General features: G+C 48.4%; 1 protein-coding gene across 1 annotated transcript in view; it reads left to right on the top strand.

The window, feature by feature from the left end:
- The first annotated feature begins 5,510 nt into the window (after positions 1-5,510).
- The window catches only part of LOC105467761 (uncharacterized), a 153,755-nt gene continuing 145,257 nt past the window's right edge, over positions 5,511-14,008 (top strand). Inside the window, exons 1-3 of the mRNA XM_071084126.1 lie at positions 5,511-5,679; positions 9,445-9,498; positions 10,831-10,991. Of these exons, the coding sequence (XP_070940227.1) occupies positions 5,613-5,679; positions 9,445-9,498; positions 10,831-10,991 (282 nt within the window). The 5' untranslated portion in view covers positions 5,511-5,612. The remainder of the gene's footprint in view (positions 5,680-9,444; positions 9,499-10,830; positions 10,992-14,008) is intronic.

Raw genomic sequence — 14,008 nt, 5'->3', positions numbered from 1 at the left:
TCTGCCATTTGCCTTTAACCTGCGAAACCTCAACATGCTGTTTCCTCTTTCTTTTCCCTGAGAGCCCGTGTCCTCTTTCTCCACTAGTTGCCAATTATTTCATCCAGGCTTCAGAGCCTTTTCACTTAATTTTAAAAATTTCTTCCTCTTTTTTTTTCTTTTTTTTTGAGGTGGAGTTTTGATCTGTCTCCAGGTTGAAGTGCTGTGGCACGATCACAGCTCACTACAACCTCCACCTCCCAGGTTGAAGCAATTCTCCTGCCTCAGTCTCCAAGTAGTGATCCGCCTGCCATGGCCTCCCAAAGTGCTGGGATTACAGGTGTGAGCCACCGCACCCAGTCTGAGTTTTGTAGCTTTAATTTGCATTTCTTTATCAGTGGTGTGATATTGGCTCACAGCAGCCTGCACCTCCTGGGTTCAAGTGATTCTTCTGCTTCAACCTCCCGAGTAGCTGGGATTATAGGCATGTGCCACCAACACCTGGCTAATTTTTGCGTTTTTTGGTAGAGACAGGGTTTCACCATGTTGGCCAGGCTGGTCTCGAACTGTTGACCTCAAGTGATCCACTTGCTTCAGCCTCCCAAAGTGCTGGGATTACAGGCGTGAGCCACCTAGCCTGGCCTCTTGTTCATAAGGCGGCAGTAGTGAGTGCTTCATGAAGGCAAGGCAAGAGGAGCTCATTGCCCCCTGCTGGTTACTTCTCTACCATGAGGTATCCATGGCTTTCTAACCCGCTTACCCTAGCTCTGCAAAATATCTTTTGGTGGTTTAAAAAGAAAGCTTCAGGCCGGGTGTGGTGGCTCAGTCCTAGAATCCCAGCACTTTGGAAGGCTGAGGCTGGTGAATCACTTGAGGTCAGGAGTTCGAGACCAGCCTGGCCAACATGGTGAAACCCCATCTCTACTAAAAATATAAAAATTAGCCATGCATGGTGGCAGGCACCTGTAATCCCAGCTACTTGGGAGGTTGAGGCAGGAGAATCGCCTGAACCCGGGAGGTGGAGGTTGCACTGCAGCCTGGGTGACAGGGTGAGATCCTGTCTCAAAAAAACAAAAACAAAAACTTCTTCATTCTGAAAAGAACTGAAGAAACACTGTAGGATTCCAACTCTGGGACATTCTGGAAAAGGCGAAACTGGAGACAGTAAAAATATCAGCGGTTTTGTGGTTGGTGGGGTGGGGGTGGTAAGGGAAAGGGAGGGATTAATTAATTAATAGGCAGAGCAGAGGGATCTGGCTGTTTAAGGGAAAGGGAAGGATTAATGGAGTAGAGGGATCTGGCTGTTTATGGCACCTCCGCCATGCCTCTCTCTTGGTCCCGCACCTGCCATGTAAGACGCCTGTTCCAGCTTTGCCCTCTGCCATGCGTGAAAGCTCCCTGAAGCCTCCTTAGAGGCAGATGGTACCGCGCTTCCTGAACTGTGAACCAATTAACCCTCTTTTTTCTTTGTAAACTACACAGTCTCAGGTATTTCTTTATAGCAGTATGAGAACAAGCTAATACACAAATGAAAAGGCTGCCTTTTTTTTTTTTGGAAACAGTCTTGCTCTGTCACCCAGGCTGCAGTGCCGTGGCATGATCACAGCTCACTGCAGCTTCAGCCTCCTGGGCTCAAGAAATCCTCCTGCCTCAGCCTCCTGAGTAGTTGGGACTACAGGTGTGTACCACCACACCCAGCTTTTATTTTTGTAGAGACAAGGTCTCCCTGTGTTCCTCAGGCTGGTCTCGAACTCCTGGGCTCAAACAATCCTTCCACCTCAGCCTCCCAAAGTGCTGGGAGTAAAGGCGTGAGCCACTGCGCCCACCGAAAGGGATTCTGAACTCTGGTGACTCTGACCTGAGCCTGATGGGCTTCAATCAATACTCCAGCTGAACTCACACTGACTGGAACCTGGATTGCCAGTCACTGGCAAACCCAAACCCAGCCCCGTAAATTCCCTCCAGGTAGAAGCACAACTCTGGTGAGAGGAACAGGAGGTGAGAGGCTGGATCTATGGTGGGTGGCTTGTATAGGAGGGTCTGAGTCTTTGTGAATTGAGTCCTATGTCCCCACACTCTGGGTTTTGGGCCTGTGACAATGTAGACACAAAGTAAGGCCAGAAGTACAGGGACCCTTCCCAGGCAGACTCGGGTAGGCTGGGGCAATGCAAACCCAGCTGGTCACCAGAATGGCCTGGAGGGAGAGCCCCACCCTAGGGAGTCTGATTGTCCTGTCCTGGAATGGACCTGGGAATCTGCGTTTGTAGCCAGTATCCCCTGTGACTGACATTGCTGCATTGATGAGGAAACCATCGCATTGAGGGTTGCAAGGGCTCCTGGCTTTGAACTGGGGAGGAATTCAGGCCTATGGTCAGAGACTTGAGTCTCTGACTAAAGCTGCCAGAGCTAACAGAGCAGGGCCTCTGGGAGCCAGATGGGATTAAAATCCTGCTGAGCTGTGTGACTTAAGGCAAGTGTCTTAACCTCTCTGTGTCTCTGTTTCCTCATCTGTACCATGGGATGACCTAGTTCACCTTGCAGGGATTTTGCAGGAGGAATTGATTGAATGAGTCAACATACAAGGAATGCTTTGCCTAGTGCTTGACAATCCTAACAACAATGCCATCTATTATTTGAGATCCCAGGAAATCTCTCCTTTGTGAACGGCTTCCACGATTTCCTACCACAATAACTGTTCCTTTCTCTGAGTGAGGTCTCTGTGATGTGCTGAAAATCTTCTGCCTGTGTACCTCATTTCCCCACTGGCTCCTCCAAGTCAGCACCCCCCAAGATGCTTTTCCTCACAGCATTTAGCAGCCACACCAGAACTCATCGCAGTCCCCAAGCAGCTGTGAACTGAAGGGTCTTTTAGGTCTTCATCCCTATGGGACAGGGCTCCTGAACCCTGCTAGAGAAAATGCTTGAGCTAGGGCCCAGACGCAGTGGCTCATGCCTGTAATCCCAGCACTTTGGGAGGCCGAGGAGGGTGGATCACCTGAGGCCAGGAGTTCAAGACCAGCCTGGCCAACATAGTGAAACCCTGTCTCTATTAAAAATACAAAAAATTAGCCGGGCATGGTGGCACATGCCTGTAGTCCCAGCTACTTGGGAGGCTGAGGCAGGAGAACCGCTTTGAACTAGGGAGGTGGTGGTTGCAGTGAGCCGAGGTTGTGCCATTACACTCCAGCCTGGGCCACAAGAGTGAAACTCCATCTCAAAAACAAAAAAAAGGAAAATGCTTGAGCTTGGGGAAAGGGAGGTAGAATCATTGGTTTCAAAATATGAAAAGAAAATGGGCCAAGTCTAAAAGCATAAATGATTAAGTTTTCATAAAACATGGTGTGCCAACCAGTCAACTGTGTCTTAGTTTAACTCTAAGAAAATTCTATTAAAAGTACATTTAACTGTCCATCAAGAGATAAATGGCCACACAGAAAGTGGTCTATCCTTTCAGTGCATTATTCAGCCACAGAAAGGAATGACGCCCGATTTCACGTTACATGGCTGAGCCCTAAAACCATCATGCTGAGTGAAAGAAGCCAGACAAAAAGGCCATCTACTGAACCATTCCATTTGTGTGAAATGTCCAGAATAGACACATCCATAAAGACAGAAAGCAGATCAGTGGTGGCCAAGGACTAGGGTCAGAGGCACCAGAAGTGATTGTTTACTAGGTATGGGATTTCTGTTTGCAGTGAGGATATTATGAAATTGGTTGTGGTAATGATTGCCAAACTCCATGACTATCTTAAAAACCATTGAGTCGTACGCTTTATTTTAATTTAATTACGTATTTTTTGAGATGGAGATGGAGTCTCACTCTGTCGCCCAAGCTGTAGTGAAGTGGCCCAATCTCGGCTCACTAACCTCCACCTCCCAGGTTCAAGCAATTCTCCTGCCTCAGCCTCCTGAGTAGCTGGGATTATAGGCGCCCACCACCAAGCCCAGCTAATTTTTTTGTACTTTTAGTAGAGACGGGTTTTCACCATGTTGGCCAGGCTGGTCTTGAACTCCTGGCCTCAGGTGATCTGCCCACCTCGGCCTCCCAAAGTGCTGGGATTACAGGCGTGAGCCACCACACTGGCTGAGTTGTGTGCTTTAAATGGGAGAATTGAGCCAAGTATGGTGGCATGTGCCTGTAGACCCAGCTACTTGGGAGGCTGAGGTGGGAGGATCACTTGAGCCCAGGAGGTTGAGGCTGCAGTGAGCTGTGATCACACCACTGCACTTCAGTGTGGGCAACAGAGTGAGATCCCGTCTTTAAAAAAACAAAACAAAACACCACACCTTGAAACCCAAAAGGTGTGGGTGGAGGTGAGTTTGAGGGAGAGAGGCAGAGATGTGGGACCTAGAATGAACACTGAGCAGGTGTGGGCAGGCCCCTGGCCTCCCGAATTACTTCCTTGTCCTCTTGGGAGGCTTTGAACCTGGAGCTTTGAAAAACCCACTGCTGCTGGGGTAAGAGCCGTTTCCAAAGGCCGTGCTAAGCCAGGCCTCCCACTGGCTTTTCCTAATCTGAGCACTAGGAAAGACAAACCCAACATCAGACTACACAACTAGACAGTAGTGATGGTTGCGCAATGTCATGAGTGGACACGATGCCACTAAACTGAATACTTTAAAGTGGTTAAAATGGGCCGCGTGCTGTGGCTGATGCCTGTAATCTAGCACTTAGGGAGGCTGAGGCGGGTGGATCACTTGAGCCCAGGAGTTTAAGACCAGCCGGGACAACATAGTGAAACTCCATCTCTACAAAAACAAGAATTAGGTGGGTGTGGTGGCACAGTGCCTGTAGTCCCAGCTACTTGGGGGGCTGAGGCAAGAGGATTGCTTGAGCCTGGGAGATGGAAGCTGCAGTGAGCCATGACTGCAACACTACTCCAGCTTTGGTGACGGATTGAGACTTTGTTGTTGTTGTTTGTTGAGACAGAATCTAGCTCTGTCGCCCAGGCTGGAGTGCAATGGAGCGATCTTGGCTCACTACCTCCTCCTCCCGGGTTCAAGTGATTCTCCTGCCTCAGCCTCCCAAGTAGCTGGGATTACAGGCACCCGCCACCATGCCCAGATAATTTTAAAATTTTTAGTAGAGATGGGGTCTCACTGTGTTGGCCAGGCTGGTCTCAAACTCCTGACCTTGTGATCTGCCTGCCTTGACCTCCCAAAGTGCTGGGATTACAAGCATGAGCCACCATGCCCAGCTGAGGCCCTGTCTTTTAAAATCAATGAATTGCTTAAAATGGTCAATTTTATGTTTTTAAAATGTAATCATACCGCAATTAAAAAGAAACAACCACTACACCATGTTGCCTTCTGCCCCCAGATCTCTGTTTACAAGGCTAGAAGAGTAGGCAAGCTCCTTTTTTTTTCCCCTCTAGGCTTTTTTTCTCCTCATTGGTCAGGAGCCCCCTCCCCTCCTCTCTGTCGGGTGGGGGTGCTAATATCTATCGGAGGCTTCTGATTGGCTGGATCTCTGTTCTGACTGCCCCCCCCCCCCCACCTCCCCTTCTACTCTCCTGGGCTGAGAGAGTGGGTTAAAGCTGAGCCCTCCTCTTTGGGGAAAAAGATTCCTTTCAGGACCACGCCGAGCTGCTCTGGAGCCTGAGGCTGGTGGCACGGGGCTGACCCAGAGAGTGATGCCAGACCCCATGGGGCTCCTCAGTCTGGTCCTTCTCTGGCTGCTGATGGCAGTGACTGCGGAGGGTAAGTAAAACTGCTGCGTGTTCCTGGTCCTGTCTGGAGTGAAGCGAGGGGCAGCCCAGACGCACCTGGGACTGTGCTTTTGTAGCCAGATGCCTGTTGACCTGCCTTTCCACTGTCACCTCCTGTTTAGCTTTTCATGGGGAAGAGGAGCGAGAGATGACAGGTGAATCCTCAGCTCTCACTCACATGCTCCCCCAGCATCCTCTGGAAACTCAGACAGGGCAGGGGTTGGGGAGCTTCAGAGACCAGATATGAAGCCCTGAGTGAGAAAATGCTGCCTTCTGGGCCTACTGAGCTTGAGCCCAGGAGGTCGAGGCTGCAGTGAGCCGAGATCACGCCACGGCACTCCAGCCTGGGCGACAGAGTGAGACCTTGTCTCGACAACAACAAAAAGCAAGTAATCTTAATTTTCGTAGAACCCACACATACAAATTTTTAAAAAGGCAGGTGAAATTAATAACATATTTTACTTAACCCAATATATCCAATATATAATTAGAAAACGTAATGAATAGAAAGTATTAATGAGATACATTTCCCATTCACATTCAATATATATTTTATACTTATGACATATTTCAGTTTGGATGCTACATTTTCATAGCAAATACTTGATCTGTCTTTAGATTTCTTAAAACATAGCGTTGAGAAAGTAGGTTTAGCTACTGTGCTAAGTTGTTTGAAACATATTTGAAAGTTTTCTTTTTTAAAAAAATAGTTTTTGTAGACACGGGGTTTCGCCATGTTGCCCAGGCTAGTCTCAAACTCAAGCAATCCTCCCAAAGTACTGGGATTACAGGCATGAGCCGCTGTACCCGGCTGAAAGTCTTCTAATAAGTGAATGGAGTATTGGTTTTTTGTTTAAGTAAAATTAAGTGAAAAGTTTCTCTGTAACTAGTAACATTTTGGATTCTTTATAGCCACATACTGGACAGCGCAGGCCAGATTGTGGGGTCTTTTAGTTGTTGTAAATGATGTAATTGTTTTGATATTTAGGCTTTTATTTCAGCATATAACACTGCCTGGCATGCCATAGGTGCTCGGTGTATTGTGTTGGTTTCATAAAAGAATGCACACTGATCAGAATTGACAGCTGAGAAAGCTGAAATGGGACTCCATTTCATTTGCTGGCTAGAGATGACATCGATTTCGGTCCATTTCAGATCTCTTCCTAGAAGTACATAGGATCTGATTGAAGAATTTATTACCTCCAGTGTGCAGCGTTTTCCCATCCTTGGTTAATCTGTTATGAATTTATCATGGCATGAACTTCATTTTTCTGAAATTTAAAAAATATTTTAAATGTGTTTAAGTGCTCAGGAAATGGAAGGGGTACAGGCTTAATACAGGCACAGTGCCCTCAGAGCTCCGCTCACTTCTGCAGGTCATGGTGGATGGAGGCTGGTGGGCCAGGCTGCTTTGTAGCCTAATCGAGCAGTAAAGCAGATGTAGGGATTGTCTGTAGAGCAAACAAGCAGAATGCTGGGCTTGTGCACAATGGAGAACGTAATGATTATGCACACATATGTTTAATTGGGTGCCCAGTGTCCAAGTGATCAAAGAGTTGAAGGAAAGTTGGAATGGAAATTGATTGGGTTGAATGTCTTTCAAATGTGGTTTTATCTGTTGATACTCTACTTGAATGCAAAGAATATTTTGTTAGACGTGCCAAAATATTTAGGGGGAAAAAAAAGCCCTGCCAGAAAGCCTACCATGTTCTATTGTTTCAAAGAGTCAAAATAAAATAGTATATAATGCACCCCCGCCCCCACCCCTCCCCATTTTGGAGAAACAATTTGTTTTTCCGTTTTTTTTTTTTTTTTTTTTTGAGACAAGGTCTTACTCTGCTACCCAGGCTGGAGTACAGTGGTGCAATCTCGGTTCACTGCAGCCTCCACCTGTCGGCTCAAGCCAGTCTCCCACCTCAGCCTCTTGAGTAGATGGGACCACAGGTATGCGCCACCACACCCGGCTAATTTTTGTATTTTTTTGTAGAGAGGGGATTTCGCTATGCTGGCCAGGCTGGTCTCGTACTCCTGAGGTCAAGCCCTCTACCCACCTCGGCTTCCCAACGTACTGGGATTGCAGACATGAGCTGCTGCCCCCAGTCACAATTTGTTTTTTGAGGGATTAAACGGGTCAGCATGTGTAGCAATGACCAGTCGAGGTGCAGCGAAGTGGTTTTGAGGATGGAAGTGGTATTATTGAAACGCTAGCCTATGGACACAGCTGCAGATAAACGCCTGATTAAGGCACAGGAGGGCACGGGTGGTGCCTGGGAAAGATCCCGCAAGCCGCTGGCAGGAAGGGGAAACAAGGCTTGAAAGTAGGTGGAAATGGAATGGCTGGATGGCGGGAGGGAGGGAGGGGTGCTGGCCTTCCCAGGGAGGGAGCTCTGGGAATCCCTGGCAGTTTCCTCAGCAGCGTGAGCTGGGGGCCGAGGGGCTACCTCACCACGTCTGGTCATGCCCTGGTTGTTCTCTGCCCCTTCCATGGTGGGAGAAGGGAGACACTCAACAGGAAGGAACACCAGCTCCTGCTATTTCCTGCAGCAGCCTCTTGGTCTTGCTGGTGTTCCACTCATTACTCATTTGCTCACTTACTCTCTGATTCATTCAGGATGAGGGTATGGCTGGGGATTCTGGAGCCAGAGTGCCTGGGTTCAAATCCCAAGGCTCCACTGTTAACCAGCTGTGTGCACCTGGGCAAGTCACTTGGATGAATAGGAGAGAAGAGAGGGTGGGTGCGTGGATGGATAGATAGGGAGAGTGGTTGAGTGGGTGGATGGATGGATAGCAGGGGGGAGTGGGTGGGTGGATGGATGGATAGGAGAGGGTAGTGGGTAGGTGGATGGATGGATGGGGGTTGGGGGGTGGATGGACGGATAGGAGATGTGGGAGTGATGGGTGGATGGGTGGATAGGAGGTGGGAGTGGTGAGTGGATGGGTGGATAGGAGGTTAGAATGGTGGGTGGGTGGGTGCATAGGAGGGGTCTGGGGGTGGGTGAGTGGGTGGATGGATGGATAGGAGGGGGTAGTGGGCAGGTGGACGGATATGATGGGGAGTGGGTGAATGGATGGATAGGAGGGGGGTTGGGGGTAGGTAGATAGATGGATAGGAGGGGGAGTGGGTCAGTGGGTGGATGGATGGATAGGAAGGGGTGGTGGGCGGGAGGATGGATGGGTGAGTGGGTGAATGGATGGATAGGAAGGGGGGTTGGGGGGTGGGTGTATAGGAGGGGTATGGGGAGTGGGTAGATGGATGGATAGAGGGGAGTGGGTGGGTGGATGGATAGGAGGGGTGTTGGAGGTAGGTGAATGGGAGGGGGGGTGGGGGGGGCTGGCTGGATGGATGTATAGGAGCAGGGAGCTGGTGGGTGGGTGGATGGGAGTGGGGATGGGTAGATGGACTGATGGATGGGAGGAATGGAGACCTGCATTTGTTGATGGAATGGCAGAGCCTGCTGACATATTGGAATCAGGTGGTGGGTGATGAGGGGTGCTTCCACACGAATGATTGCCAGCTTGAGCTATCAGGAATAATGGTGCCAGTACCCAAGATGGGCAAGAGCAAATTGGACAAAGGGTAGGGAAATGGCTTCCAGTCTTCGTGGCCCTCCCTCCCCTGAGGACATTTCACAAAGTCTGGGGAGAGCTGGCATTATCACTCCTCATCTTCCTGGAGTAAGGTCAGTGACCCACAGCGTGGGGCTATCCTATGCCTCTTTCTGGCCTCACTCTGGTTCCATCTGATTTGTGATTTCAGAAATTCCAGATTCGCAGGTGGGGCAGGCGGCCTCCTGCATGACTGCGTGCACAGGTGAGCGATTCTCTCAGGACGCCTGATCACACCTCTCATGACCAGGAGCCTGAGCCCAGCATGGGGCCTGATGGGGGTGAAGCTGTAAGATGGGATTAGAGACAGCCCCAGAGGGCCCTGGCTATGTTCCCAAAGATACCAGTTGGGAGGACCAAGGCCAGTTCTGCAAAGGCCACCCACAGAGTTAGAGAAATGAATAGCAAGCTGAGAGTAAAATGCCTTAAGCCATCCCAGCCCCCAAGGCTTTTTCCTCATACCCGTGGGCCCCAGGTGGAATAAATGTCTTTGGTCAGGTGATGCTATTTGCATTTTGGAGTGGAGCAGATGAAAAAGCCTTGGGAACAAATTCTTTGGAAAGAGAGAAGCACCTTAGGAATATGAGGTGTGGTTCTGTCTCAAGGAAATTGACATGAAAATGTCAGTTCAATCACAAGCCATGGGGAGGGGTGAGATGTTATAATTAGATGTCACACTTGATCCCCTGGCCTCAATAGAAAGTTAGAGATTTGGCTTGAGAATTACAGACCTCTCTGTTCCCTAAATCAGCTCTTCCCCAGAGCAGTTACTCTCCTCACCCCCAGATTCCCCCAAGGCTGGCTAGCTTTACACCTTTGTCTTCTATGAAGACCAGGATAACAACCGCCGCCACCTTCTCCCCCACCCCGTCCCCCCACCACCCCCAGCACCACTTGATATCTATCAAGGTGATAGGTGAGTAGTCAGACTCCCAAGGGTGGAATCCCAGCTGTGTGACCTTGTGTAAGTTAGTTAACCTGTCTGAGCCTCGGTTTCTTCCTCTGTAAAATGGAGAAAATAGAGTATTCACCTCAGAGTTGGTTATGAGGCTTAAATGAATTACTGTAGATGGATGCTTCTCAACTGGGGTGATTGTCGTCCTCCCTCCCTGGGGACATTTTGCAAAGTCTGGGGACAGTTTTCATTGTCACAACTGGCCTGTGTTACTGGCATCTCGTGGGTAAAGGTCAGGGATGCTGCTAAATTTCCTGACAACGCACAGGACAGCCCTCACAAATAGAATTCTCTGGCCCCAACTATTAATAGCACCCAGGCAGAGAAACCTTGATATTAGAAGAAGGCCTAGCCCATGATGACACTGGCTAGCACTTATTGAGCACTTACTGTTACTATCTTTATTCTCTTTTTCACCTTTATGAGGGTATGCAGCTACCCAACCTTTCCCCAAGCTGGGGACAGGCAGCTCGGAGTCCAGATGGAGAGAGAGAGGTGTGAGCAAGGATGCCCGTAGGTGGTGTGGGGATCCCAGAGGGCTGCAGATTGTCAAGGTGACATTGCTCTCTCTCTGCCCTCCAGGGTCAGCTGGGCCCCACCTCCCTGTGGGTACCAGATACACCTATCACTTTTCCACCAACACCAGCACCAGCCTGCAGGAGGTCCCGGTGGAGGAGAGTGGTCTTGGCCTTCAAGGCTTGGCTGTCCTTGATGTGCTTGGCCCGTGTCAGATGGCTTTATGGGTGAGTGTCTTTGGGCAACCGGGAGATTATTATGTTGACACTGGGGAGGACTAAGAGGAAGCCACAGCACTTCACCTCCAATTTCCAATTTGCTTAATCAACAGAAGAGCTTTCTGAGGAATCTTATATTTGGCAAGTGAGGACCCTTGAGAGGAATGTGGGAAAATGGTGCAATTTTGGTTGTAAGAGGTGCCACAGATGGCCCAATGGGGGAATAGCAGAGGTGAAGGAAGGAATATTTTTAGGGCAGGTTGGGGGAGTTCCTTGGAGTGAGAAGAGCCATAGAAGGGGGGGGGATACACTGTGCCCTAGGGGTGGACTGAGAACCATGTCTGCAAGTCCAAGGGTATGCAAAGTCAAACCAAGTAAAGGCCTTTGGACAAAGGAAGAGACTGGGTGTAGAAGTCTACTCACAGGAAAGCCTGCCCTGGCCTGTTTTCTACTGGACACTAGCCTTGCAGTACCTGGGTCCACAGGCTCAGGTTATAGGCAAACACTAAGGTCCAGTGGTGTTAGTCCTCAGTTAAGGCAGAATTATGTGCTAGGCCCACTTGGTCGTTGCAGATTTCATTAAGATTTTCTGGAAGCTCCTCAATGTTCTTGCAAGCAGAAGTGCTTGCTCATTTGCCTCTGTCCCATTTCTGATAACCCTCATATTTTTCCTGGATAAACCCTGTTAACCCACATAAAAGGCCTTTTAGTTTCTGTTGGAGTCTCATCTCGTATTGTGATGCATATCTGTACTGACTGGAGCGCTTGCTAACAAGAGTTTCTCAAAAAGGTTTTGTTGTATTTTCATGTAGACCACAGGATGAGATCTTTGATGGAGTGGCCCTGAGGTGCCTCTGAATTCTTAGGGTGTCCAGTATGTCAGAGCTGCTGCTTTATTAGTCTTTGCTATCCTTTGACACCCTTCAAAACACTTGCGGTTGTTTTTATCTGCAGGGCCGGTTTTCACAAAGCAAATTGTGTTCTGTTGTGGTTTTATTCATTTGTTTGCTTTAAGCATTTAAGAAAAGCTGCTGACTGGTGCGGTGGCTCATGCCTATAATCCCAGCGCTTTGGGAGGCTGAGGTGGGTGGATCACCTAAGGTCGGGAGTTCGAGACCAGCCTGAGCAGCATGGAGAAACTCCATCTCTACTAAAAATACAAAATTAGCTGGGCGTGGTGGCACATGCCTGTAATCCCAGCTACTAGGGAGGCTGAGGCAGGAGAATCGCTTTGAACCTGGGAGGCGAAGGTTGTGGTGAGCCGAGATTGCACCATTGCACTCCAGCCTGGGCAAGAAGAGCAAAACTCCGTCTCAAAAGAAAAGCTGCCAATGTCAAATGTTGGCAAGGGTATAAAGAACTGGTGTATTTCAAAGATTCTAGGGGAAAATGGAAATTTTCTGGCCCCTTGGGAGGTTAATTAATTTATTTTTAGAGAAAAAAGTGTAAAAATCACAAATCTTCCAAAGAAGAAATTTTCATAAACTAAACACCTATGGCGCGATCGCCAGAGCAAGAAACAAAATATAACCCCCAGAGCCTCCTTCATCCTTCCTCTTGGTCGCTTCTCCCAAGGGTACAGCTTTTTTATTTTTTATTTTTTATTTTATTATTATTATTTTTTTTGAGATGAAGTCTTGCTCTGTCGCCCAGGCTGGAGTGCAGAAGCACAATCTCATCTCACTACAACGTCCACCTCCGCAGCTCAAGCGATTCTCCTGCATCAGCCTCCTGAGTAGCTGAGATTACTGGTGGTGTGTGGTGTGCACCATCACGCCTGGCTAATTTTTGTACTTTTAGTAGAGACAGGATTTTACCACGTTGGCCAGGCTGGTCTTAAACTCCTGACCTTAAGTGATCTGCCCGCCTCAGCCTCCCAAAGTGCTGGGATTAGAGGCATGAGCCACTGTGCCCAGCCTGCCTTTTTTATTTCTATCACCGTAGATGAGTTTTGCCTGTCTTTGAACTTCTCTCTAATGGAATTGTACAGGATGTTTTCCTTTGTGTGTGGCTTATTTTTATTTTTTTTAACTGTGATTAAAATATAATATGGGATACACCATTTCAACCATCTTAAGTCTGTAATTCAGTGGCATTAAGTACTGTCATATCATTGTACAACTATCACCACCCTCCATCTCTGGAACTTCTTCATCATCCTAAACAGAAGCTCTGTACAGATTGAACAGCAACTTCCAATTCCTGCCCTGCAGACTCTGGTCACCTCTATTCTGCTCTCTGTATGAACTTGCCTGTTTTTACGTACCTCATATAAGTGGAATCACATAATACGTGACCTTTTGTGTCTGGCTTCTTTCACTTTAACATAACATTTTCAAGATTCCTCTCCATTGTAGGATGTAGCAGAACTTCATCCTTTAAAAAATTATTTTTCATTTATTTTAAAAAATAGAGATGGGGTTCCACCATGTTGGCCAGGCTGGTCTCGAAGTCCTGAACTCAAGTGATCTGCCTGTCTTGCCCTCCCAAAGTGTTGGGATTATAGGTGTGAGCCACTGCACCCGGCCAAAATCTATTACATCTTTTTTTCGTTTTCTTTGTTTTCTGAAGTGCAGTGGCATGATCTTGGCTCACTGCACCCACCACCTCCCCAGCTCAAGCGATTCTCCTGCCTCAGCCTCCTGAGTTGTTGGGATTATAGGTGCCTGCCAGCACACACAGTTAATTGTTGTATTTTTAGTAGAGATGGGATTTCACCATGTTGGCCAGGCTGGTCTCGAACTCCTGACCTCAAGGGATCCATCGAACTCAGCTTCCCGAAGTGCTGGGATTACAGGTGTGAGCCATCATGACTGGCTCTCTGAAATTTAAACAGTGAAATCAATTATTTTAGGGAGGATATTTTCCATTTTTAGAAAGTGTACCTTGTTTTGCAACCCCCTCCCCCCGCCATCACCACCACGCACACACATGCCCCATGGTGACACTGGGATATCCAAGTCTTCGTCGTGGGCAAAACCTTTGTCTGCTCTATGATGTAACACATTCTTGTTGGTACTGTATAG

The sequence above is a fragment of the Macaca nemestrina genome, chromosome 18 (assembly GCF_043159975.1).
Source record: "Macaca nemestrina isolate mMacNem1 chromosome 18, mMacNem.hap1, whole genome shotgun sequence".
Taxonomy (NCBI): domain Eukaryota; kingdom Metazoa; phylum Chordata; class Mammalia; order Primates; family Cercopithecidae; genus Macaca; species Macaca nemestrina.
The sequence above is the reverse complement of the archived record's forward strand: the minus strand, read 5'-3'. Positions and strand labels throughout refer to the sequence as shown.